At 46.0% G+C, this 27525-nt stretch overlaps 8 protein-coding genes across 8 annotated transcripts; 4 read left to right on the top strand and 4 right to left on the bottom strand.

The window, feature by feature from the left end:
• Positions 1-487: 487 nt before the first annotated feature.
• Positions 488-1093, bottom strand: PADG_02215 (uncharacterized protein; the record flags this gene model as incomplete). The annotated part of the gene is made up of 2 exons (XM_010758954.1): positions 488-848; positions 948-1093. 2 exons carry the CDS (start codon positions 1091-1093, stop codon positions 488-490), a joined length of 507 nt encoding a protein of 168 aa, XP_010757256.1.
• A 1111-nt stretch (positions 1094-2204) lies between these two features.
• Positions 2205-4712, top strand: PADG_02216 (uncharacterized protein; the record flags this gene model as incomplete). The annotated part of the gene is made up of 2 exons (XM_010759437.1): positions 2205-2223; positions 2278-4712. The coding sequence occupies 2 exons, from the start codon at positions 2205-2207 to the stop codon at positions 4710-4712; spliced, it is 2454 nt and encodes an 817-aa protein (XP_010757739.1).
• Positions 4713-6650: 1938 nt separating this feature from the next.
• PADG_02217 (uncharacterized protein) lies at positions 6651-8660 on the top strand (the record flags this gene model as incomplete). The annotated part of the gene is made up of 4 exons (XM_010758955.1): positions 6651-6702; positions 6754-6783; positions 6849-7297; positions 7368-8660. The coding sequence occupies 4 exons, from the start codon at positions 6651-6653 to the stop codon at positions 8658-8660; spliced, it is 1824 nt and encodes a 607-aa protein (XP_010757257.1).
• A 1081-nt stretch (positions 8661-9741) lies between these two features.
• PADG_02218 (glutathione synthetase) lies at positions 9742-11440 on the bottom strand (the record flags this gene model as incomplete). The annotated part of the gene is made up of 2 exons (XM_010759438.1): positions 9742-10990; positions 11139-11440. The coding sequence occupies 2 exons, from the start codon at positions 11438-11440 to the stop codon at positions 9742-9744; spliced, it is 1551 nt and encodes a 516-aa protein (XP_010757740.1).
• Positions 11441-12286: 846 nt separating this feature from the next.
• PADG_02219 (uncharacterized protein) lies at positions 12287-17602 on the top strand (the record flags this gene model as incomplete). Its single annotated transcript, XM_010758956.1, has 2 exons — positions 12287-15216; positions 15265-17602. The coding sequence occupies 2 exons, from the start codon at positions 12287-12289 to the stop codon at positions 17600-17602; spliced, it is 5268 nt and encodes a 1755-aa protein (XP_010757258.1).
• A 1764-nt stretch (positions 17603-19366) lies between these two features.
• Positions 19367-21835, bottom strand: PADG_02220 (uncharacterized protein; the record flags this gene model as incomplete). Its single annotated transcript, XM_010758957.1, has 2 exons — positions 19367-21418; positions 21500-21835. 2 exons carry the CDS (start codon positions 21833-21835, stop codon positions 19367-19369), a joined length of 2388 nt encoding a protein of 795 aa, XP_010757259.1.
• A 424-nt stretch (positions 21836-22259) lies between these two features.
• On the top strand, positions 22260-26087 carry PADG_02221 (uncharacterized protein; the record flags this gene model as incomplete). Its single annotated transcript, XM_010759439.1, has 5 exons — positions 22260-22265; positions 22366-22489; positions 22557-22892; positions 22949-23559; positions 23613-26087. 5 exons carry the CDS (start codon positions 22260-22262, stop codon positions 26085-26087), a joined length of 3552 nt encoding a protein of 1183 aa, XP_010757741.1.
• Positions 26088-26580: 493 nt separating this feature from the next.
• Positions 26581-27511, bottom strand: PADG_02222 (uncharacterized protein; the record flags this gene model as incomplete). The annotated part of the gene is made up of 7 exons (XM_010758958.1): positions 26581-26629; positions 26737-26874; positions 26982-27045; positions 27120-27197; positions 27266-27272; positions 27379-27399; positions 27461-27511. The coding sequence occupies 7 exons, from the start codon at positions 27509-27511 to the stop codon at positions 26581-26583; spliced, it is 408 nt and encodes a 135-aa protein (XP_010757260.1).
• Between the last annotated feature and the right edge of the window lie 14 nt (positions 27512-27525).

Raw genomic sequence — 27525 nt, forward strand, 5'->3', positions numbered from 1 at the left:
CCTCCGTACCTTTTCCGTCACTGGTATCCCTTCCTACTCGTCAATCACGAAAATCTATGCAACCGTACCGTATAAGCTTCTCCCTCGTCCTACTGCCGGTACGAGTCTTCACCAATCGGACGCAATTCTTCGCTTGCACACGTCCTACAGAGACGTCTGTTCTACAATCGTCTCTTTTTTTATCCCTTACTATCCACGACTACTAGTCCCACACATCATAAATCTATCCTACATCCTACAATCATCCCACGGGCTCACCACTTTCGTCCGTAGATTCGTTCGCGCAACTTTTTATACAGAATCTAAATCACTCGACAAAAGACGTAGTAACCACGACATCCTACAAATCGAATCTTCAAATCTACATTCCTTTTTTTTACTTACACGCCTCACATACTCAAACAACTCACCTCTGAAAAAAACGTTTTTTTTTTTTTTTTTTTCCCCCGGGGGGGGGGGGGGGAAATAACCACCATCCCCTTGCCCCTCAAGGCGCAAACAATTCCCTCCCCGTCCCACCTATCAACGCACCCAGGAAACTACCCTTCGCCCGAATTCTCCAAGAAACGCTACTCCCAACCTGACTCCCGTCTCCAATCCACGAACTAACAGCGGCTACCACAGCCGCTACGTCGTCGCGGGGGACGCGAATCCATACTATGTTATTATTATTTTCTTGTCCTGTGGAGTGATTGTCGGTGGAGTTTTCGATTTTAAGGATGTCGATTGAGATGGATGTGCCGGAGATGCCGAGGAATTGGGAGAGAGCGGTGGTTAGGTACGTGCGTGCTGTTATTTCGTCTAGGGGGGTTGAGGGTGAGGATGATGGGAGAGAGGGCTGAGTGATCCTGTGCGGGATTAGTGTTGGTGATATTTTTATTTAGTTCCCCCCCCCCCCCCCCCCATGAGGCAACTTGGGGGTGGGCGAGGTTGTGAATTTTACATACAACTGAAGCTTGAGATAGGACCAGGGAGGTTTGCGGGATGTGAAATTTATGGGGAGGCCGTTGTCAGAGGTAGAACTGTCGGTGGTTTTCCTTTTGGAAGGGATCAAGGTTTCCGATGGTTTAGCGGGAGGTTCCTTGGTGGCCATTGTAGCTCCTTGCCCTGGCGCAGTTGTCATTTATTTCTGTAGGTATCCCGAGTTACCTGTAGGTAAGAGCCAGCGATAACTGGTGTGGGACAAGTATTCAATTGGAGCATTGGGGCTTTCTGGATGGGGGGGTATAATCCATGGAGATACAGTGAAACGCCCAGCCTCCCATCTAGACTGGTCTACGAAGCTCTGAACCCACATTAACCGCGATAAGCGACCAAACCATCACAGCTTGAAGTGACATGTCCGTCTATTCATCAGCGTCATTCATAAGAAAACGATATGAAAGAAGTGAAACGGCATGACATTATGGCTTTTACGGTAGTAACACTGGTTCCGAGGTTACGCTTTTTTTTGGGACGTTGAATGAGGGAGTGGCAAAGGTTCCTTCCTGGGAAAAGGGGGTTCGATTTCCCTTATTGCAGCACATCAGGTCGTTAAAGTTGATATCTTTCATGAAATTTGCTGAAATGCTACAGCTATGACTAATGTACGGCTACTACTAATGGAATGAATTTCCTATGCATTTCCGTGTTTATTAGCAATGCTTAGCAATGCCTTTCAGTTGGATCGAGTTTTGGTCGAGAGTGTAGTGAATCTAGATGCTGTGTTCTTCACCCACACGGCATCTAGAACCACCTATGCCTGTGAATATAGTCCTAAAGGGGTCAATATCCTATCCAAAATGCTACGTCACCTATGTATTGAGCCATCTTCACTGATCCATTGTAAGGGGGCTGAGGCTCGCATGTCGTCCACTTTCGTCTGAGAAAAGAAATCTCTTTTTCTTTTCTCATCCCTTCTACATCCCTTTCATTCTTTTCTTGAACATATCTTTCTATCGCCAGTTCGAAGTCCGTTCAATTCCTTTTCTTTCTTTCTCCTTGCTGGCAAGAACCTCTTTTTTCCCCGTTTAGATAAGAAGAATCTGGTATTCTTTCCACTCAAAACCCCTTAATCTTGAAGCGGGGCTTCAAGATAGACCCTCCGCATTTACCGCTCTCAATTTCATATCAGCAATTGTGGACCAGCAAGCAGGTCTTGAATCCCATTTACCAATTAATAGAACAACGAGTGACCGCCGCTGGTCGACGGTAACGAAAAGAAAATGGCGTCAAAACCCAAAGGTGAGTTCTCTGATACATGTGTTTTGCACAGGAAAGTCTGACAGTTTGATTTAGTACCACGCCAGCACAGTGCTGCTGCACGATCCGATGTGCACAACATCACCGACCCTATGCCTGGTCAGACGGAATGGTCTGTTGACAACCTTCCCGGCATCCTATACGTTTTCAGACCGACCGCTCCCCAAGTGAGAACACATATCCAACTACCCACAAAGCCATCGCTCTGGGAAGGGGAATCGAACCTGCGCGCCCTGGATATTCTGCCAGACAGAATTTCTACGAATGTTGAAGAATTTCGAGTTGAGGCATGGATGCGCCTTGATAGGCGGATCCTCCTGGAAGATATCACCAAACGTATGAACCCAAAGTTGCGCATATCCAACAATGCACTGCAACAGCGTAGCGTCAGATTTCGCCAGGCATTCCACATTTTGTCCTGGGGAACTGGAAATAAAAAAACCCAGGAGACTGCGGCAGAAATCGACCGGAAATTGCGAAAGAAAGGCATTGATCCGGCAGCGAATTCGACTCGTGGGTTGACGCCTGGACTAATCAATCCAGCTCTGGGTGAAGCTGGCGGGAGAATCCCCGTTCCCGAGGCATATGGTCAACGCCTACGTACTTTCGCTATAGAACAGCAACAACTGATTGAACAATTGGCAACCATGGAGCAAAACGGCATGATGGCACAGCTTCGACCAAGAGAGCAGGAAATGGGGATGAACAATTCCATCATGACGCAGCCTTCTATGGCACTAACACCTCAAACATATTCGCCAGAGCAACTTCAATATCTAGGACAGGCCGTCTACGAAAGCCATGTTCAACACTCCACTCTGAACCATAACCAGTTCCAAGGAATGCCCTATGGCCACCAGCTCACAGCGATCCATAACCAGCCCCCAACAGCGCACTATGATCAACAGCTTTCAATCGCCAATAGCCAGCTGTCAGGGGTGCATTATGGCCAACAACCACCTCCAGTAACTCATATCCATCTTTCTGATATGCCGTATAATCAACAGCCTGCAACACTCGACTATCAACCCTTTGAAATGACTGATGAGCAACTTGGGGACGTGCTCCGACAACTGGGCTATGGTTCACAGCCTACAATGGCCCATAACCAGCCTCATGAAATGCCTTATGATAAACATCCTGCAATGAATCATCGTAAGCTTCCTGATATGTCCTATAATCAACAGCCTGCAATAACTGCCTATGCCCAGCTCCAAGATATGCGCTATGGGCAACAGATTGCAGTTACCCATAACCAGCTCTCAGGTATGCCTGATGGCCTACATTCCCCAGTGTCTCATAGTCAGCACCCTGATACGTCCTATGATCAATATTCTGCAACGATTGATGATACCGCGCCAGAGACGACTAACGAGCAACTCCATAACGCGATCCAACAGCTGCCTTATCCAAGAGAAGAACCCCAAGTCAATCAACACGGAAATGAATATAACCATGATATGCTTTCTAGAGAAACAAGCTATATCGTGATTAATGTGTTTGATGAGGACTATGCTCGTACAAACATTTCTCAGAAGCCAATGCACGAGGGTCACATCATCTTCGAGAACAGCGTCAATAGAACACTTAGTGGTGGTAGCCAGAATATGCCGAATGTTGTTCAAAAACAAGATGATACGGGAATGACAGACGCATCTGAGGATGGTAATGAAGGATCCGGAGAAGGTCAAGAGAGTCACGTACAGGCTGAAAAAGAAAATGAGGCTTGTGCAGAGGCCGGGGTTCTTGAAGCTCTTAACGTGCCTCTTATTGTATTACTGGGCGAAGATTCTCACTGCCAAACAGCCAATGGTAGAGAGCCAGCTGCAGAAAACCTACTAGAAGAGTTAGCAGGAGAAAAGAGATCTGAAAAAGACAGATTGGAAAACGGCAGACCCGAGGATGTCAGTTTCAAAGATAGACCAAAGGAAACCAGACTAAAGCAAGCCAGAGGCAAAGGCACCATACCCAAAAACATCAGATTCGAAAAAGCCGGACTCGAAAAAGCCAGAGTCAAAAAAGCCAAAGCCAAGAAAGCTGAATTCAAAGAAGCCACAGCAAATGAAGCCGAAACTAAAGAGGCTATAAAAGAAGAGCAGACAACACCAATCCTTGTTCCCTCTTTGCCTTGTCCATGGAATCCGTGGAATATGGACGTCAACTACCTATGGTACCTTGAGATGTCTGAGGCGATGCGAAAAATTGAGGCCGCCAATTCTCGAGTGGATAAATACATCATATATTTCGAGGGTAAATTTGATATGGAGGGAGGATTTGATAATGTGGGTTGGGAGTTATTTCCTTCCCTTGCTGGCCCACCCCGTACCCCTCATCTGAGTTTCAATGAAAAAAGTGAAAGTCCGATTGTGTATGAGATGATGCTAAGAGGATTAAAATATCATCGGGAATATGACCTCGACCTTGAGTATTGCAAGCAGCTGGAGGGCTTTCATGAGGAAAATACCTTCTAGGACGGTTGGACAATTTAGACCAATGGTCCTGTTCTCAAATTATTGTGCTTTTTGCCGGTCTCGAATGGAATCGCTGCATTGTGAGGTATGTGTTGGTGACGGATGCGTAGCTTTATAATCCTGTGTACCTAGTTTGTGTCACTTGGCTTTTTTTTCTTTTTCCTTTTTTTTTTTTTTTTGGGGGGGGGGGGGGGGGAAGAAAGGATGTGATTCAGATTTGACCTTGTTTCTGTTGGTCATGATCGTAGATTTTATGTACCTACCTTCTGTAGTTGATACAAAAATGTGTCAGTGCTGTTAGGTGGCTTATTTCATAGCAATGTAAATCCGTTTTCACAAATGTTCAGTTCATGTATTCAAACCTTTGAGAATTGAGATGACTTTAATATTGAAGTAGTTGGTTATTTCTTGGAACATTATGCCGTTGGCTCCCAACTGAGCCGACTCACAAATGGTTAAGATGGAGCTGACTGGGGATATCCAGTTCACAGGATAGCAAATCGTGAAACGCTTTCACTGCAGATGGTTTGGGTCCTTGACATAATTTAATGTTCCTTGCTGAACATGACCACAGAAAGTCTGGGTGAGCAAGAATTCAGGGGGGCGCTGGTTCTCAAAACATTGGAGACTTTGGTGGTACCACAAGCTGCCGACTATTAAAAATTATTGATATTAAACCAGGGATACTGGTTCCTATTTTACAGCGTAAGAACACTTGAAATTAGGAGTTGTGGACTCTTTACGTGTTGTCAGGATCGTGGGATTGAGGAGAGGTTGATGGTTTAGGTGTCGTTGAAATAAGGTTAAGGTTGCGGGTTCCTCGGTTGATCCCAAGGTTCCTCGTGGTGAGTCGCATCCAACGTCATACAATATCGACGGCCCTGTCAAAATCTGTTCACTGCATCCGTTATAGGACATTGATGGTGAGAATATGGCCGATATAAGTTTATGACACAATTACATGTATTTGCCTTGAGGCTCTAACTCCATGGCCATTTTTTTGAAGTTCATGGGGTGGACGGGGCAGTGAGGAGTGCAGAAGTTCACGTCTTAGACTCCGGCCAATATCTTTCAGTTTGTAAGTTGATTGAGCCAGCATAATCGCAGAATGAAGACTAATTCGGCTGGGTTCAAAAACATTAAATTCTTTTTCGTGCCTATCGAAGTGGTACATGGGTGTGCCTGCGCTCTTTATGACACCAAGAATTTTCTTTACCATACGGGAGTTACCGCCCTTTGAAGGGGTGAGGAAGATTATCCGGTAACCTACATTCTATTCCACAGTAATGCCCCTACTCAGATAGTGAGGAACTATGGGGATAGAATATAGGAGGCGATGAGAGGCTGGCTATCGACATAATGCATATTGTGAACGAATAGTTGATTCGATGTCCCTGCATATACCAGCTACTCTCCTGCTTTTGCCCAACTTGCTCCTCGGGGTTTCTTCGATTAGAGAGTGGGGTATCTAGTATATTTTCACCCTTGTTGCCTTTCGTTGTTTCCTTAATGCTTCTGCTTCTTTGTGCAATACGGTCGGTGAATTTTCGTAACCCGCCGCTGCGGATTAGGAGTTTCGATGTCTGCCGTATACTTGTGTTTATCTTCTCCTTTCCGTCCTTTTCTCTTCAAGCTCTTCTCATCTCACGATCAACACTCTTGTTCGTTCTCCCTACTTTCTATCTGGCTCAACAGCCTTTTCTCTGCAGCAGTTTTGCTATCACCTGACTTTTTTCCACCTACAAGAAGTTTCTCTATACAAACTGATGTTTATAACACCTGTTGGATTCAGATTTCTTACTATTGATGCTAATCCAACACCTTGTAACATTCTCTCTGTTTGATCATCACGACATACATACAAACAATCAGAGATAGACTGCTTATTGCATAATCTTTTCATGAGTTTAAAGCTGTCCTAAGATTATGAAAGGAAGGATGGCTGAATCAGAACAAAATCAGTTAACCTCAATTCCAGCTGTAATCCCAGGTTTGTTGATATCTTTCTCATATTTTTATGCATGTGCTAATATGATAACAGCCCCTGCATCTCCAGTGTTACACTGCTACCGTGAGTGAATTTTTTTCTCTTTCCTTTCTCTAAACTTTATCCCTAATACTTCTGTATATATATAGACACATATCCTCCACATGCCAATCATACTTGTTACCACCCTGCAAATTGCGATTATGACAACGGCAGTCTCCCTCCCCTGTTGTTCCAGCTGGATCCTCCGAATCAGCGTCCGACATCACCAATTCCCAATATGATTGAGAATGGTCAGGAGGTGAAGGATTACGATGGGGCAGTAATTCGTGCCTTTCCGTTTCTGCCGCGCTATATATCAGCGCGCCCGATGGGCTGGCAGCTTGAGTACTGGATGAGATTGGACTCCCGATTGACATATCGGGACATCAAGGCTCGAATGACAGTCGCGAAGGCCATTCTTCCAAGTGACAATTCGCTCAATATGCGGCGGGAACGGGAAGCTCGTGCGCCTCTTGGTCTGTCATGTTGGACAAACCGGCGCGGTGGAGTGACAAGGACGGAGATAGAACGGGTAGACAAGTTGAGCCAGGACCAGGTAAGCCTCTGCCCTCTACTCTAGATTGCTTATGTATGTCCGTCTGCTTTTTGACCACCTATTTCTGCAGGTGTCATTCAATACGACAATGGACGTGGTTTACTTTGATCAACCAATAAATGGGCGTAGAGCTGAGCCAATGTGCCTTCGAGCCAAAAACCTAGCTGACGCACCGCCAATATACTACCAATGTGATTATTTTCTCGTCGATCAACAATTTCACATCCCAAGTACTAGGCTGGCAGAGGCGCTGGCAGTACATGGTCAACTTTTAGAAAAAGTTGCCAACTCTAAATTCGACGACTGGCGCCAGCTGCCCTTGGAAATGCTACCCCCTTCCTGGTTTAGAGAAACCCGAGGGGAGAGGCGAGGAGATGCTCCCGAACCGAGCAACTATCCTCCAGAAACAGAAGCCCAACAGACGCAAGGAATGGGTGAACAGGACAATTCAAATCTGGTTGGTTCCAACGATCTTCAACAACACGACAGCAACCAAAGAGTTGGACCTCCTAGACTCCTCAGTCCGTTCCAGGAATCTGCTGTCCAAGGGACCACCGCTCAAAGTGATCAGACTACCTGGGCTGATCAAGCCAATATATCGAGCAGTTTCAATTCTTCTAATAATTCCCGGGGAGGAATGGGATTTGGAGACCTGGAGATTTCAACTGCTCCGGGGTTCCCAAGCAACTTTGTCACTCCGGGAACGGGATACGGGTGTGGTTCCAAGAACAACGGGTTGCCATCATTGGGGACCGAAGTTGGCTCCACCGATCATTTCAACTCTCAGGCTAATCTGCCTGCCTCTTGGAACCAAAATACTTATCATCCAGGACATGGCCAGCGCCTACATCAACCGTTCCCGACAACCGCGATAAGTTTATTAAGCTATAATCTGCATGCTACGGGTTTAATAAATCAGCAACAGGAGCAACAGCAGCAACAACAACAACAACAACAACAACAACAACAACAACAACAACAACAACAACAACAACAACAACAACAACAATGGCCCCCCTCGATGATGCACACAACCTTATCAAGTACTCAGTTCCTGTCGAACCCATCAACAACACCGCAGCAAGTTCTTCGCTCATCGCAAATTCCATTTGAACAAAATACTCCTGGGCAGAATATCCCGTCTACTCGGGATAACCCATCCACTCTAATCAATCAAAGACAGACGGATGAAGGGTTTCACAGATTCAACGGCTCTGGACCATTTTCAATACGCCAGAATCCGAATCATCGACTGAACACTGACATGGACGTTATCATGCAACGCAATAACCCCTTTGACTGCCTAGGAGAAGACAACCCTCAATTTAGCTCTTTTGAAGAGTTTTTGCAGAGTGAAATGTGAATGCGGAGTCAAGTTGGTATGAATAGGAACATGCGGATTGCGGCCCAGAGAATTTCATTAAGGATATCTAATCTTTGGTCTTATTTTCAAGAAATAAGACAGCTGTCATCCAACTTTTCTTCTTTTTTGGACTTACTCTCCCATTACCCACGTTCCTGGAAATCAATTCGAGCAACCAGGTCGGCTTCTCCCGTCAGCTTTATTTAGGGGAGCAATCAGATCTCTAATAAAACTCCAGTTTGGCCTGCTCTTTTTTATTCTGAATTTTACAATCTTGGAAACTTCGACTTTGCCTGACGGTCGTGGTACCGATATATTTCTTCTCTCTATTTTTGTAGTCCAAAACCAGGAAAATCTTGCTCAAAGGGAACTTTTACATATCCCAACATACTTCCTGCATTCTGCTATTTCTAGTACCCAAGGATTTTTTTTCTTGAAAATGCTAAGCTTTTGTTCCTACTGGACAAAGGTAGTTTTCTTCTCCTCGAATGTTTTGTCAACTAGAATAGTCCATCCAGGGATATTCCTACGGACCAGAAGTTATCGCGTATTATGAAATGTTTGTTCACAATACATCCCATGGTTCTGTTTCTCTCTGCATTCTACTTCTGTTTCCTATGGACCCCCAAGTTTAATTTCAGTTCTGTTATCAGTTCTGTTTTGGTTTTGCTCCCGGGGGGTTCCTGCAACGCTATGAACGGACAGAACTTAATCCAGCAGGATTGATTTCCTAAGGACTTTTCGAGCTCCCCACACTACCTGGAGGATCCCGATTACCCAGACATGTTGTTTTTGTGTTTCTTATCTTTTTATTTTGGGTAGTTCTATCTGAATTTCAAGTTTGGTTCGAACCATAGTCTTTTCTCATTTCTATTAGCATGGGGCTTTGATAATCTAAATCAAGCACATTGTTCATTATTCTGAAGTCTACTTCTGAAAGTCAATCATAATAAGCCCGAAAAAAGGAGGGCATTATATCTTTATTGTCTATATCAAAGAAACATCCGCTTTCTCTCCTTGTATACCCACAACTTCCACATCAATCATCTATTTTCGGATAGGGAAGGAATAGACAATGACTTCAAAGAAGTACAAGGCTATCCAACGACGAAAATCCTGCTGCAACACCCCCCTCATCACTTTCCCTCCCCTTTGTCCTCAACAGCCAACCACCCTGCTCATTGTGCAAGATTTCCCCATCATCCTTCCAAAGCACCGCACCAAATATGCCCAACTCACTAATAACATGACCGCTGATTACTTCTCCATCACTGCGAAGCATCATATTCTTCGCCGCATCAGGTGGCTGAATCAGCTCCATAAGAATCCACCCCTTCCAATCCTTCTCCGGCATGGAGCGCAGGAATTGCGGAATTGCATCACGGTAAATGTTGTTCCCGCCGCCCTCACGCTGCGGCTTCAGGACGTGGTTTGCAGCTGTTGAGGGATCTAGGGCCAGTTCGCGACCGCGGCCAGATGTCGAGAGGTCATATTGCGGGGCAAAGGTTGCACGGATCTTTTTGATGATTTCAGAGGAGGTGTTTGGGAGGAATTGGGTGAGATGGTCGGTGGGGGCGTTGGGGTCGGCAAGGACTTGTTGCACCTTCTTGCAGCCGGAGAGCTGGCTGAGGACTGAAGGGCATTTTATGGCGGCAGATCGCTCCAAGTGTGTTCGCGCAGCCCACGCTGATTCATTGGGGTAGTCGCCTGGCCCGTAGAAGCTGCGCAGATATACTGTAGTTACTTCGAATTTGTTGGATGGCGCATGGGGAGGGCTGTACACCAGGGGCCTGGAGGGGTTGGCAGCGGGGATGGAGGTTAGTTTTTGGATGTCTGATGTCACAAGCCGGAAGACGGGAATTTTGTGGATATTTGTGAGCTGGGTGGAAAGTTCTAGCTGGTCAAACAGGTTTCTTTCGCCGGCTTGAACGATGAAGAGAATACAGAGGGGTAGTGGGGATTCCGATTTTGATGCGCCATATGCTTTGTGTGCGGCTGCGAAACCGCTTGCTAACGATGTGACGGCGCTATTCTCTGGCGGTTTGTGGTCATTTAAAATTGGATGCGGCGGATACGTGACAGGATTTCCTGGTGGAGATGACAAGAGATCCGTGTGTAATGCGGTTACGAGAGCTGAGAGTCCTCCAAAAGAGGAGGAAATGGTGTTGAATTCCACCTGTCTTAGAGATGATTCTATTGCGCCTGCGGGCCTATGGGCGATATAATCGGATCGGAAAAGACCTAGGGAAAGTGGTTGGACATATCCTTCAGTTTTTACGCTGAGGTGGACCTTCCAGAGATTTGCGACGAAGTCATCTACGTCAATAAGTCTGTCGCAATGTCTCAGTAACCATATAACCGTAGAGGAATAACAAATGCGAAATGAGAAATCTAATGGCAGAGGAAGAGAAGCAAAATACAACTCTTTTACAAATTTTATTTCTTAATCGCTACAGAATTAAGCAGTAGAAGTCTTACTCTTCAATAATTTCCCCAAGCCATGATTCATCCGTGCTTATTCTCGCGTATAGCTCGTTGTATGCTCTCTGGATTGTAGTCGCATGATTAAAGCAAGCCCTGGGGAAAGGGCTCGGGAAAAGAGTGACTGGCGCATTGGTTGCTAAGACGCCTTGAGTATCCAAATGTCTCCCAATAAAGGCTGGAGAGGGTTTGACACAGAGCCCATGATGCAAAGCCCATGTTTTAACAGCGGAAACTAGGTAATCATGCTGCTCCGCAGTCAGTGGTGGGGGGTAATTAGCATAGGCTGGATCGTCCATTGGATGAGAAATGAGCGCAGTATGAATAAACAATAGGTTGAGCACTATCTGCCTGTCTGTATTCAAACATGGAATAAATGAGGGAGGGCGCTGTGAATATGAATTCTGTAGTGCAGGGAGCAGAACGTGGGGATTGGATATCTACCCTGGATCGCGGGGCATCCAGGATCTGATAATGGATATTAACAGTTAACTAATAGTTAGCTAACTAACTAACTAGTTATAATTAGTTAGTAGTTAGTTGGAAATTGTGTGACCAATCAGAGCAGCAGTATTCTGCCCACTACATTCCCCTGCCACTTTCCTCGTCACCGCCCACAGTTGTTTTCCCAAACGTTTAACTCCTGCTGTAGAAACTACCACACCTCGGGCTTCAACATTCAACCGCATCAACTCAACTGCCAACTATCACAGAGTACTGAAGGCAACTAGCTTGGCTTAGTTGCTAGCTGCTGTTCATCCATGGAGTGAATGTCCCTTTAACTGCCTGACTCACTCCTGACATTCTTTTGAAGTAAGATACCTTGATTGTTGGCTTGTGCTCTGAGCGCTTGACTACCTAAGAATGTGTGCCCTTGTCTTGAGCTTCATTCTATCACTTTCTTTTTGCTGCTATGTGGTTTCTTCTCCTTGCATTCTGATACAGCTTAACCAAAGCTTGTATTGGTTTTACTTCTTATGGGATAATACTTCTTTGTTATTATTTTTCTTCTTTTACTCCTTTTTTCTTTCCGCTAGGAGTTAGTTTACTGTTTAACTTCTCTTCCTCCATTTGCCCAGCTTTTCGATTTTTCTTCTCAATATTTCTTGTTGATTCAACACTGATATCCTGAGCAATAGCGCGCCATGGAAGTTTTCGAAGATGATGATCCCTTTGAGTGGTCAATTGATCAAGTTATTAATTACCTCTGTCATTCATCTGCACCGTGGGCTCGTCCTTCACTCCCTCGCCCAGATCCCAAAACTCTCGAAGCTACCCTCAGAGAGAATGATGTTACTGGAGAAGTTCTATTGACAGAGGTAGATAAAGCGACCCTGGCGCAAGATCTGGGGTTGAGGTCGCTTGGACAGCGCTCTACGATATTCCGGGCAGTTCAATATTTGCAACAGCGATCACGAAGGTACGCTGAACACATTCAGCCATTTCGCGTTGGCGATCCTCATCTTACGGCAACTACACCCCAGAATGCTCTCGGATTCGTCTTGCCGCTGGAGAGCCCAAGTGTGCCGCTGAACTTTCCTTCGCCGGTCCATACTCCTTCAGCTATCCCTAAAACTTCAACGCATGGCAATGCGAATGCTCGGGTCCGGGAAAGGAATGACACTTCAGAGGAGCAACGTGAGTTTGAGGTCATTTTACCCACTGGTAGTTCTTCGTCAAAGGTTCGCCCGAACGAACATTATATTATTGATAGTAGCGGCAGTAAACGTCGCAAGTTGTCGCTCAGCAAACCAACGACCTCTGGTCCAGGCGCCCGGCAGGAGAAACCTGGATTCAAGCAGCCTTGCCAGTATATTGGACCAAAAAAGGTAACTCTCTCTGACGTCTTCTACAATGACATGGAAGATAGCGATGACGAATCGTTTGTACTTGAAGGGGCAAAATGTCCAATTGGACAGAAGCGTTTTGTGAATAAACGTGTTCAGCACTACTTTCTAGAAGAACCCCGTGCAGTAGAAACTAAAGACGGAAATGATGCCGTTGCCAGATTTCCATATAGCGCCAAAATCATACCTAAGGGTGAACCTCAATATTTCACGCTATTCTCACAGAATGAAGGGGCCGTTAAAGTCACAAAGGAGGACATAATTTCTTGGCCACAACTCAACCAGGGACGGGATGAATTGGATTATCTGCTCGCAAAGTACCCAGCTAGTGAGGATCAAGGCTTGCCATTATATGGCGAATCAGATTCTGAAAATGGCTATGATTCTGAGACCTGGAGGGAAATAGAACTTGAAAAAAAGGAGATAGACGCCTCAAAGAAAGAGATGAAAAAGCTGTCTATTGCAGAAATTGACAGTATAATCGATGGTTGCATTGATTCTTTTTCACAAAAGTGGCACAATCATAAGCTTCCAATTCAACAAACAAAAGCACAACAACTCTGGCTGTCTTCCAGACAACGGAATTCAAAACATAGCGATGTTAAATCTGCAGGGAAGGCAATTGCCCATTTAGAAAGCCGTTTGAAATCACTTCGAAAGGCAATAAAAGACACACCGTGGTCAAAAGCACACGATGTACAGCAGCAGTGTCACTCCATGGAAGAAACTGTTTTCAATAGGGAAGTTGAAAAATGGAAAATATCGATTTTGGAACTTGATTCATGTCCTCCAAAACCACCACCTTTTTCTCCAAAGACAGGGAAGCTTCCGAAGCCCTGCATTCCTGAGGATGAGGAGTGGTTGAGCTCAGAGTGGGAGGACGAAACTGTCGACAACATTAATGATTTCATTGTCTCAGTTGATGATATCGCCACTCAAATCTCAGGAAAGGTGTCAGAGACTGAGGATGACATTATATCCCCCAAGACTTTTCGAAAAAGACGTCAGAAAATCCCTTCCCTTCCAGAATCCAAGATTCTTCACCAACGTTCTCCTGAACCGAATCGTTTAACAACTTTGACTTCACCCGCGCAATTGCGCCAAATGCAACAACAACGCCCCACAAGCCCTATTGAGGTAGTGGATCTGACTAAGAGCTCTGATGAAGCATCGGAACCCAATTTCGAGGTCCACACACCTCCACTAAACCCTGTTAACCCTGTTAATGATATTAACACCAAGCTCTCACCTTCTCCACGATCGCAGCTACTTAGCGAATTCACTCGGATTGGAAAGAAAAAGGAAAACACTTCTAGCTTACGGCTTCCGGCCTCTCCGGATATTGAAGAAATAGCAGAGACAGATTGGTCAGTGGTAGAGAAGCGGCATGATCGTGGTCTTCTGTTGAGGAAACTAGTCTGGGCAATTCCTCTGGAGGAGCATCGTGAATTATATGAGTTAATCAGGTCTACTAACTTTGGACGAGCGAGAAAATGTCTCCAGAGAGTGTTGCGTGGAATACTCTCAAAACAGCACCCTCTACAAACTAGTCAAAAACACGCCCTATACTTGAGGGCTGCTGTGCTCTATGTTGCTTGGCATGAATGTAAAATGGTATTGGCCATGCGAGGGATTCCAAAAACATGTATTGGGAACACTCTTAACGACCAGACCAGTTTTGGTGTTTTCCACCCTCTTCTTTGTGAGGCTCTGAAGACGCTTCTAGATAAGAAGGACGAGGTAACAAAGGAGTCACCTGGGCAACCGCCTCCCATATCCTCAACCAAAGAAGTTGGATCTGAACGCCTCACTTTCTCCAAGCTATCCGCAGATGAGCAAAGTGGGAATTTGGATTTTGAAGAGCATTCTCCCACCTCAGAACCTGAGGAACACCATACTCCACATAAAAGGCGAAAAAGAGCAGTCAAAGAGAGCCAGGAGGCGATGGACACACAAAGAAATGCTCAGCGCCGTGTTGAGCTTCAGGAACAACAGCGGAAAAGGCTTGCCCGCAAACTTCAGGGGACAGGTATAAGCAACAGTGATCCAGAGCGACAGGCTGTTAGCTTTGACGATCCAGTAATATACCTTCACAGTCACATTGGCGCTCGTGTAAAACCGCATCAATTGAGCGGAATTCAATTCATGTGGCGAGAGTTGATTAAGGATGAAAAGCATCAGGGTTGTCTTTTAGCTCACACGATGGGACTGGGGAAAACTATGCAGGTGTAAGTGCCAGTGGATTTGTTTAATGGATGGCAGCTGATATATAGCAGCATATCTCTTTTGATAACTATCGCAAACGCAGCAGCTTCAGACGACCCTAAAGTGAGGATCCAGGTTCCCGAAAGCCTCCGACTTTCTCGTACCCTTGTTTTGTGTCCTTCCTCTTTGATTGAAAATTGGTGGGATGAGCTTCTAATGTGGACACCCGGCGACGACCCTAAAACCAGTCGCAACCTTGGACCATTCCGAAAAATTTTACCTACGCTTCAACTTGAGGAACGGCTGGATGGGATTACAGCTTGGTATAAGGAGGGTGGTATTTTGCTAATGAGCTATGACATTTTCAGAGCATTAATTCTCAACAAAGCAAGGAAAAATCGCCCACCTGTTCTTGACGATCACGCTCATGGCAGAGTGCGAAAACATCTTCTTGAAGGTCCAAGAATCATTGTTGCGGATGAGGCTCACAAGCTGAAAAATAGAAAAGCTGGAGTTGCTGAAGCTTGTGGTACGTTCGTATCAAAAAGCCGCATTGCGCTAACAGGATCTCCTCTCGCCAACAATCTAAGGGAGTACTATGCAATGATAGATTGGATTGCACCCGGATATCTTGGGGAGTTTGTCCAGTTCAAAGCGAAGTATATTGAGCCAATTGAGGAAGGACTTTATGCAGACAGCTCGCAATGGGAACGCCGTAACTCCTTGAAGAAACTGCAAGTTCTAAAGAAAGACATTGATCCAAAACTGAATAGGGCGGATATTTCTGTCTTGAAAGGGTCACTTCCACCCAAGGTTGAGTTTGTAATCACTGTTCCGCTGACTACCTTTCAGGAGCAAGCATACAATGCTTATATCGATGCCCTCGCATCGGATAAGGAAGCTATGGGAAATCCAAGGCTATGGGACTGGTTGTCTATTTTGTCTCTACTCTGCAATCATCCGGCGTGCTTTATGGAAAAGCTTCGAGATCGAAGCAAAGGTGTTCAAAATTCCGCGTCAAATTGGGCCTCCATTGATTCTGATTGTGAAATGCCAGGGGATGCCCCCATATCCCAGGTCCACTCTCCCGAAATGCTCACGAGCTTAGAGAAGGTTTTCGCCACTGACCTGGATTTGCAATCTCTCAAACTGTCTTATCGTGCCCAGATTGCGGATAAAATCATTGAACTATCCATCGCAGTTGGTGATAAAGTTCTGTTATTTTCACATTCAATCCCAACGCTTAATTACCTCGAACATGTCTTAAGGCAGGCAGGTCGAACTTATTCCCGTCTAGATGGAAAAACTCCCATTGCAACGCGACAGATATCTACAAAGAACTTCAATTCAGGTTCGTACACACAGGTTTACCTAATCTCAACTAGAGCGGGAGGGTTGGGTCTCAATATCCCGGGAGCGAATCGTGTTATAATTTTCGACTTCCAGTTCAATCCTACCTGGGAGGAGCAAGCCGTTGGACGCGCATACAGGCTTGGTCAACGTAAACCAGTATTCGTATATCGCTTTCTTGCGGGCGGGACCTTTGAGGATATTATGCACAACAAAGCTGTTTTCAAAACTCAACTTTCGTATCGTGTGGTTGATAAAATGAACCCAGTACGGTGGGCTTCCAAGTTTTCCAAAGACTACCTTTTCAAGCCGAAGGTCGTTCATCAAAGAGATCTCACGGAATTTAAGGGGAAAGACCCTTCTGTTCTGGATTTGATTCTCTATGAAACGACAAACATACGGAAGATTGCTCTTACAGAAACCTTCCAACGTGAGGATAGTGATAAGTTGACTCCAGAGGAAGAGAAGGCTGTCCAGGAGGAACTTGACGACGAGAGACTCAAACGGAACGATCCGGCCGCATGGGCGAGAAAGAACAGAGAGCGGGAGCTGAGAGAAAGCTCTGCACGATCAGTGGCTTATCATCACCCTTCCCCTCAGCCGCCAATGGGGGCCTTCCCATATTCTTTGCACCACCTTGCAAATGGTCTTGCATCTTTCGCTCCGACGTCTATGCCACCAGCGGTGCCATCAGCGAATTCTGTAACGGGCCCACCTGCCTTGTCACCGGACACCAGCCTTTTCAACTGTCTTAATGGGTCAAATTCTACGAACAATACGAGATTATTCACGTCATGGCGACCCAGTGCCAATGAAAACATGTCTTCCGTCCCGTCTCCATTCGGAACTATTACCAACAACCCAAGATTACCTAGTGGCCAAACAGCTCCCCATCATCATTTGGAAAACAGCAATCAGCCTCTGGAGAGAACTAACAATGGAATAAGAAGCCCGGTAGTAAGGCAGGGGTTAGATTATAGGACAGATTCTACATCTACCCACGGAGAAGACAGGACATCCTACGCGAAGACTGGTACGTCAGGCTGCCGTCAGCAATAGTAATTGGTTATTATTTATTTTCTTTTTTCTTCTTTTTTTACCGATTGTTTAATAATTTCCCGTTTCTAACATCTAATCACTCTTCCTCTTCTCTCTTTTGCCTATTGGTTGTGTACTCCTCTAGAATTCCCTCATCTATCAACTGATATCCTGCAAATCTGCTGATTTCGATTGGCCCATAAAACCCTTGTGGACGAAAATATCTTCTCGCAATATCCTGAAGGCCCCAAAGGGAGAAGAACACCCATTTTTATTTAGGCCATTTTAACATCCAGTCCTACCTGCAAAAGATAATGCACATACACTTAGACTGAGCAGACTCTTTAAAACCTTAGAACAACCACGATGAGATTTGGCATGACGGTTGTCCATTCTGTTTTCTCTCCGAACTCTACCCATTGATTTCTTCCTCCTGATGTTTTCTATAATTTAATTTCCCTTTCCAATAATACCCCGTGTGTTTCCTCATCACGATTGATCATCTAGTTCCAAATATTTTCCCCTCCTGCCTGACGGTTGCTAATTTATGCTCTTTTTGTGGACTGTTTTTCTCCCTGTATATGCATGAATCATACTGAATTCGATCACCGAAGGCGTAAAATGATTCCGGTAGGGGTTGTGCGGCAAGTGAATAGGTGTTTGGGGGGTTTGCTACTCTTATCATCAATGTCCTCCTCTTCTCCTTTCTCCCCCCTTGCTTTTTTTTGTTTTATTGAGGACTTGTATTTGGTGGTTGTCTCAAGGTGATATTGGCGAAATGGGATGGCTATATATCATTATGCTGCGGTGGAGTGGAAACGGATGGCCATTTGGAATTCCCACTCCCTTGCCCTTTTTTTTTGTCTAGTCTGCAAGTATTGAGGCAAGACATCTATCGTAAAACTTAATCAAGTGTATCCCCACCTGTCAATTTATATTCTTGAACCTTACGTGAAAGGAAATGAGGTTTCATTTACACCTATATCTACTAGATAGATCAGGTTTCCCTGAATCTGCATATAACTATGCATATTCCTGAGCACCGAAATTCTGGCTTGGGGATTTAAAATCCCGCCCGTTTTATATATTGCAGGCTAAGAATGATGCTCACGTATCGCGATACTTAGACGCCATCGGATCCAACCAACCTTTTTCCAAGTCTTTTCCTTCTTTTTCTTCCTCCCGGCTCCGGCAATCATGCTTCAAGGCCTCACTACGGGGTATATCGTCCCACTTCTCCCATTTCGACCTTCACACAGGCTACGTTGGTCAACAAATCCTATTGTTGATGTAGTCTGGGCTTTTTTTTTTGGTCCCTTGGGAGCTGATGATTTCGCGAAGGGCGGGACGTGGTTGCTCCAGCCGGTTCCAGTCAGTCCCAATTCATAAATTGAAATTTGAAGCAGAGAGTGAGAGTTGGTGATGTTAGAAAGGTCAGTGGTTAAGCAGTGGTTAAGCAGTGGCGAAGCGAGACGTGGTGGGATGTTGGGATATACATGTTGTAGATTTCGATGAAATACACAAAAATAAAATACGTATAGAGGTGCGGCCTGGACTGTTTTGGATATGCCGGGCGTCTCAATTTATCTCAATGTCAGGGATGCACGTATTTGACCTTCTTTCATATTTGGGTATTGATAAAGGGACAATATTTTACATTAGATAGATATCGTATAGCGCTCACCCAGGTTATATATATCGCATATTATATGGATGGTTAGACTTGATTGTGGATTGCAGACAAATACCCTGGCTTCCAAGACCTGATCGGTTCAGCCAGATAAATTATACATCCTCATCTTCCCCGTCGGTATCCGGTTCAATGTTCAGGGTAGGGATTTCATCTTCAGATCCATCATCGCCTTCTCCAGCGTCAACACCAATGACCGCACTGGGATCGGCTCCGTAAGCGACGGAAGTCTCTGATCTCATTGTATCCGAACTAATATTTCGCATGACTACACGGTCCGGTGCAGTCGTTAAGGATTGACAGGTCTTCGCAAGAATTGATGGAGTGACAGGCCTCTGTTCATCAACACTCAAAAGCTCCTCGACTACAGGTGCAGATAGGTTTGTTGGTTGTTCTGGGACGGCCGGCGTTGGCGGAGTAAATGATTGCATCGCTTCGACACGAATTCGTTTAGCTTGTGAAGTCGTAGAACCTTGCGACTCCGATGACAGTGCAGATTGCTGATCAGCCATTTGAACATCATCCAGAACTCGCTTGTTCACCGGCCTAGTGAGTTCCTCAGGGAACACGTTTGACGACGTGGAGAACTTGGTCGTTGGCTGCGGCTCAAATTCATCTTCGTCCTCCAAGTCTATTATACTTGATATTGCGGCTCCCATCAGGACTGGCATCCTTGGCCTTAGGAGTGCTTCAACCCCAGCCCTGTCAGGGTGGCTCCGTGCTAGGAACGGCATTATGCTAGGTGTTTTGTGACGGCTAGACGTCATTGTGACGGGATTAAGGACACTAGCCATCATGAAAGATTCGTTATTTGTTACGATCGCTGTTCGGTCAATTTCTGCGCGAAGACTTGGGGGTATGTGTTCTGTTGGCACAAATGAAAGGAATCTCGTAAGGAGATCAGCAGCGGCAGCTTTTAGATTAGGGAAAGGATGTTCCGTGCAATTAGTGGTTGTGAGATTTCGACTCAGAAAAGAGTCCACATTGCCCGTCGTAGGGTTTGGCTTCGAGACTGCCTTGCCAGAAAGAGGTTGACCAATGCCAACCACCCTGTCTGTTGTGAACGGTAAAACGTCCTGACACCCACATCGGACAAGTGATGCCAAGGACAATACGCCAGACTTTGTCATCGAGGGCCCAATTATGGGCAAGATAGCATTTAATACTTGGTAAGCAATTGTCCGCACGTTGATGTTGCTACTTTCTACCTCAAACATCCAGAGAGTCTGATCAAGACAACTCTGTGCAATGGCGACACTCCCTAGGCCAAATCTTTCGACAATAACGCGTAGGAGATTCATGGTCGCAATGTGAAGTTTAGGAAGTTCAGCCCAAAGGCCCTCTTTTTCTTCACGGGTAATTTCAGGGTTCAATTCTGTTCCACCCTGTGAGGAATCTTCGCCATCAAACGACGGGTATGTTACAGAGAGTAAGCGATTGGACAAATCAAGTATGGAACCTATCGGCATCGAAACGGTCGAGTTGGTAGGCATGGAGACGAATCCAACGAGTAGCTTCAAAAGGCTTTCTAACCTCTCACCTCCAGCATATATACCATGCCAGCCAGGTAGCCCCAGCGCATCTGGCCCATCATCCCCGACCGGAAGGTCATAGTTCCTTGGCCTAGAGCTCTGCCGTAAGGAGGCATCAACAGATTCCCACTGCTCTACTACACCCCGAAAGAAGTGATCGCTCGTTTGATGTATTGAGGATATCGTAGATCTACAAGCCTTAAGCCATTCTTCTCCGCCGGTATTTTTTGGAGCACATTGGTGTAGGGCAATGAAGAGTTGTTTTGCCAGAGATACGTTGGAATCTGATAATGAGTCTGGACGAGCAAAGGACCCAATAAGGGACAAGGTTAAGCCATGGATTTGCGAAGAGAATGGGCGAAAAATGGTAGGATGGCGAGGGAGTAATTCGACAAACGCATGCAATACGGTTTCAAGCAACGGCGTATTCTTTTTCAGTTGCCTCGTTTGCACACCTGCCAGTTTTACAGAGACCAGGTTCAAACACGACGTGATAAAAGTCGGCAATGACGGTGTTGTTATTTCTCTCACCAACGTTTGGTACGGATAAGCGAGTTGGAATATGCGTGTCAAGGTAATAAGGCAGAGCTTTTTTGTCGACAACGGATCAGGTCTCTGTATCTTGTTAATTAGCAAGAGGACTTGATTGACAAAACACCTGGATGAGGTTGAAAAAAGCAAAGATAAAGTACACACCCCCAGAATAGCTAGGAGAGCGCGAACCCAGGCCTCACAGCCCTGGAGGATCTCCCACTGTCCAGCTTCTATTACAGCCTTCACAAGAACAACTGCCGTCCATCGTCCTTCAACTGTTTTATCCTGTAGTAGACTTGTGATACGGGCCTTTACTTTCTGCACCAACAATGAAGTGTCAAACTCTCCCAGACGTTTCTTCTTCGTCTGAGGAGTGGATAGAATGCTTCCACAATCGGCAAAGGCAGTCGCAAGGTAAATTGCAATCGATGGGAGCTCCTTCACGGGCGTCGTGAGCAGGCGATGTGTCGCGGCGCGGAGACAAATGATACTTGCCATTGTGGAGAGCACAACGACCTAAGAGATCAGGGCTGATTAACCTCAGGTCCAGAGGCTATGTTCGACGGGCCGTTTCTTGGCAAGCCATAAGAGGCATCTGTGAAGCTTGTCAAAATTTATATTCATGCGAGGAAACTTTTTGCGTCGAGGAAACAAAGACGGCGGCTAAGATTTGTTTCTCGCGGCTACCGGCGCTAAAATGCTCATTTATTTGCCGCCAAGCGAACTCCAAACAACAGGTCCAATAACTACCTCTCGGGGGGAAGAATTTCAATGCTTTTTTTAGCTAATCTTCCAAGTGACTGACTGCATCTATGTCACATGCTTGCTTTATGATTGTATCAAGAACTGTGTCTGTTTTGCCTTTTAACCAGCCATGTTTCTGAACGCGGTGACACATCCATCCGCTTAACTTCACAAAACCATGACTGTACGTCCCCTTCTGACCAAGCTGGCCAAGCTTCGATACATGGCCCCTACACTCCTTTAATGGAGGTATATAGGTAATGAGAACTGACTCTGGTAACTAGGCTAAAATCGCCGACAAGAGGAGGCGCTATCTTGAGGCCTTGGATGCGGCGAGATGTAACGGCAATTGGAATGAACTCCCAAACCTCGTTCGCAAAATTTCAAAGCATTGCCCTGAGCGGAAATGTATGGTTTTTCCACGGGAATCCCAATCATAGTAGAAATAATTACTGACAGTCTCGTCTTTTACTAGGTCTAGTACAAGCTGCGCGTACCGAATACCACGTTGCAGAGTTCCTGAACAGCCGACCTGGAACCGCTACCATCAGTTCAGGATCCAGGGAAACAAAACTCCATGACCTCATACCGAGCTTGCTTTCTGTAATGGAAGAGGTGGGGAATCCTTTGCAAGATTCTTTTCAAGCACAGATATGTTTGGGTTGGCTGCATTGGACACTATCGGAACCCGCACTGGCTGCCTCTCGTCTCCCCAGAGACTTCGATGTGACGCTGCAAATTCTGTCCGGTGATAGACAACCCCTATCATCCTGGACAGAAATCTGCATTATAAAGGGTGGATATATCAAGGGTATGTATCCTCTTCTCTACATCTACACCACTCTACTGATACGGAATTTATTTTAGGGGCCGCCCAGGCGTTAGTTTTGGGATTTGAGGACGCGATACGCACCTTCAAGTCGGTTTTACCTTGGGCTTCTACTTTCGTGTCGAATTCTCCGTCAAGTCCGCAATTTCTATTCTGGTCTGAACAGCTCTTATCCAAAGCTGCACTGATAGCGAGTGAGGCCGCAGCTGAAGGACCCCTGGCAAATGAAAATACCGTCGAGTTTGCTCTGAGGGCATTTCGGCTATGGGCATCCCACCCTAACGTAAAGCAAGGTGATGAGGCATCGACTGCCCTTGGTACAGCTCCAACTAATTCAGTCTCACGAGCCTCGATATGGAAAGCATACTACGGAATTTTATCATCTACGCTACGACAAGTTGCATATGATTCTCCGTCAGAAAGTCCGAAGCGGGCCCAACTGACGACGGAACTCCGCCGCGTGGAGGCGATCTGTGAAAATATTTTGATTAAAAACACGAAGTTCCCGAAGGCAGAGGTAGCAAACAAAGAAGTTGAAGACTGGGTTGAGCAAGTCATGCAGAATTGGGAAATCCTCTGTGGACCGGAGTGGCGGGACGATGATTTTGGCGAAGGCGGGCAAGATGCCTTTTCACGAAATGTTCTTGATGTGAGTTTTTGTTTTGGGGTCGAGCTCTTATGTTATGCTAACCCCATCCTTAGATGTTATATCGAGCAGCAACCAAGACCTTCCATTCGACTCTAATTCTGCGCCGCCTTTTTCATGTCCACGCAGCTCTGGCAGAGTTCAACCTTGCAATCAAGGCTTTGGAAACATACATCAATCTAACCACCAGTGCGAAAGCGCGAGCGGCAAAATCTGTGGAAGCTGCGGGTGAGCTGGAAGATGATGAGATCTTTGCTCATACTCTTTCTGAAGGAATTAGCATGTTGTCTTGTTTTGGGTCCTATAAAGAAGCGGAAAAAGCAAAGGAATTGACCAATATGCTAAAAAAGTTACTGGATGATCTCCATTGTATAATTCCTACAACCACTGCGGCCAACGGGCGCGTTTCGCCAGGTTCAACCGCAGGGACTTGCGGTAGCCGCCCACTGTCTCCCATCACAGTTTCGATAGCATATCGAGCAATCGGAATTGGGCTTGCAAATTGGGCGAGGTGGACCCCGGTTAATGAAGTGCGAACTGACATTCAAGCCGAAGCTCTAGAAGCCTTCGAAAAGTCGTTAGCATCTGAGTCACCCGAAGGCAATTTAGCGTCAACTTTCGCATTTGCCCTTCTACTTGCAGAGACAAGGGACATAAATAGTGCGATTGATTATATTCGAACTACCTTAGTTGCGGAGCAATCCGATGATGATGCAGACTCACAAAGACATTCTCACTGGGTTAGCACTAAAGAACGAGATCTCGTGCCACTATGGCATTTGCTCGCACTTCTATTGAGTGCGAAACAAGATTTCGAGGCCGCAAGCAAAGCTTGTGACGCTGCCTTCGAGAGTGTACCAAGTGTCAATTTGCTCCACGAACAAAATGGAAAATCATCACAGAGCCAATGTCAAGAGCCCGGCGAAAAATCAGTCCGTTGGCTTTCAGCTGCTGGAATAGAGCGGGGTAGAGGCGCGCCTAACGAGATGGAAGCCCGCGAGAAGGAAAGCATTGTTGAATTACGAATTACTCAGCTTTCTCTTCTGGAAATCATGCACGGACCTGAGCACGCACTAAATCAAGCTGAGGCACTCCTCAGTCTTTATGGGCGTTTGTTTACAAATCCTGAGCCCGGTAAAGAGGGCGAAACGAACGAGTCGGACAATCTAGTCCCTCCTAAGAGTTCCACGGGAACAATTAAGAGCCTCCGGGGTAGTATTTTTGGTAGAAGGAAGAGTATCAGACATCACGAGCGAGATGGCCATACCGGGAGCGAACGCAACGTCACGCCAAGGGTACCATCAATTTCGCCTGCGGCAGTTCCCGCGGATCCTGATGCACCAAAAATTCAAGTTACAGATGAGGATCGACGGGTCTCAACGGAACGTTCCCCTTCGGATGCTATAGGTGACTCTTCTCGGAATAAATTACATCGACGGAACGGTAGCACGAAAACGGCGCGCCCACGCAGCTCGGACAAATCACCTCGCTCACCTGTTGATGTGATTGCAGTCAAGAAGCACCAGCGACAACATGTTGAGGGCGACTCACCCACATCTCGTAACATGCCACTTCAATTAGCTCGACTCGATGGACCCTCATCCACACCAAAACGTTCGTTGTCACACTTTGGCCATCACAACAAGAACAACAAAGAGACCACAGTTGCTGTTCCCCTTGAAAACAAATTCCACTACAGTCTGCTTTCGAGAAGCTGTCGCTTTGGCTCTCCCACACGCGCCCTCACGCGGTTTTCCAAGGTTCAAACACAGATACACGCAAAAGGCTTGTTGATCAAAATCTGGTTGTTCGTCGCAGGGCTCTATCGACATGCGGGACTTTTCGAAGACGCGATGGAAGCTTGTAACGAGGCGTCAGAGCAAACAAGACTTGTGGAAGCGCTCGTCGCAGGGCAAGAGTCTTCAGCGAGAGCGTTCGCTGCTGCAGGTTGGGGAGGGACGAAGAGCTCGGATGAGCTTTGGGCTGACGTCTATGCCGAAAGAGGCCATCTTGCACAGGCACAATCACTGCCCTATGATGCGATCAATCATTTCGAAGATGCCTTAATGTATTATCCAGATCATCTCGTAGCGACAGTGGGACTAGCCAACCTTCTCCTTGACATATACGACCAGACCTTGCCATTAGAGAAGATTGAAAATGGTCTAGACGTCAGCAATACACCTGGTGTTTCTCTTTTATCAACCCCATCGAAGCTCAAAACGAATCCTCAACCACAGCACAACGACGATACCAATGTCACCAGCGATTCCTCTTCGCCACATGACATCACACCAGAAGCTTTAGATCGGCTCGCTGCTCGCGATAGAGCTTATGGTCTTTTATCCACCTTGACAAAACTCGGAAGCGCTTGGGACAGTTCTGAAGCGTGGTTTGCTTTGTCAAGAGCTTTCGAACAAAGCGGGCAGATTGATAAAGCTAAAGAAGTCCTCTGGTGGTGCGTGGAACTTGAGGACAAACGGCCAATACGGCATTGGTGGAACATTGGGTCTGGAGGATATGTTCTATGAGGGGACTTGCCATGTTTTTGTGGAAGAATTTATTCCCCCAACATTTGTACCCCTTAAAGTTGGCTTCACCCCTTTTTTGCTATTCTTCATCGTAATCTATATTTTCGTTTCCTGTGGACACGGGGCTGTTTACCCACACCCCGTTTGAGGGATTCGTGTTTGACTGAGCCAGATTTCTGCTTGGTCGGTAATTATGCTTTTCATAAAATTATTGACTTAATTTTAATTATATGTTTCCGTTGTGTACGAAGCATGATGCCGAGATCCCTAAGTACTCCATCCTGGTCCCCTTTTTATAGAAAATATATACATATGTATATTGTTCAAAATATTCTTTCGATACGAATAAAGCATCAATTCCTTCCTTCTGTAATCTTATAGAAAAAGGTACATATACAAGTCCTGGTTGCAACAAACAAACATACCAATTCTGAAAGTCAAGTGATCAGATGAAATGTTTGCAGGAGAGACCACACGGAATCCAGACATATGTCTATCGGGGCGCGGCTACAGGAGTCCAAGCAGAATATTTAGGTCTCACCCTATATAGAAAAGAGAAATTGTAAGCATGGCGCCCATAGTGACCGGTTTCCATTTCATATAAAGCGGGAGATAAGATGCGGTCGCGCATAATAGGGGATCGACTCACGTAGAATATGGTTTATAAGCAGCGCGAGAAAGGGTCAAGTTTGGTCGGTGCTCTGATAACTCCCACGGTCGCACGCCAGTCTGCATGAGCACATCTTGAGTTGGGGGCTTATCGACCATGTATGCCAGCCATGCGTGCCTAGAATAAGAAAATATCCCATAGGTCAGAATGACTTTCTAGCCCAGAGTGCGATAATGAATTGAAATCTCCAAAACGAGTTCTGAAGCTTGATAGGAAAAATATACCAGCCACCATCAATTTGGGATGGGTCAAATTCTTTCTCTTTATAGTCGACCCAGCGCGTTCGGACTAATAGTGGAAAGGGAAAAGGTGTCAATAGGATGCTCATATTTGGTAACGGATGGATAGCTGGTATTGCCTACGTGGTAGCTCATCCGTGTTCTCATAGTATTTGTTTCCATATCGGTCCGTAGCAATCAATGTGCCGGCTTTGGTATCACCTGTTGAGAGTTCGTTCCTGTCAGCTTTGTATGTACCCAGTAGGACCAATGCGGGGAGGGCGACAAACCAATATACTATTATGCGAACGCAAACGTGTGAGCAAGTCAGCAAAATAAGCCAACAGATTTTGGCAGCTAGAAGGCAGCAAAACCTATATCGTTATCGGGATTTGAAGCGTACCTGCATTTGGTGGCCATATTCCTAGAGAGATGGTTGTGGTCAGTACACGCAATTGCAAGCAGGAAAACGAAGAGGAACGAACTTTGAAACCAATCCTCCACAGGTTTCGAACGGTACGGAGGATTGTCGACATCTTTGCAGAAGCAG

Source organism: Paracoccidioides brasiliensis (assembly GCF_000150735.1).
Source record: "Paracoccidioides brasiliensis Pb18 unplaced genomic scaffold supercont2.2, whole genome shotgun sequence".
NCBI lineage: Eukaryota > Fungi > Ascomycota > Eurotiomycetes > Onygenales > Ajellomycetaceae > Paracoccidioides > Paracoccidioides brasiliensis.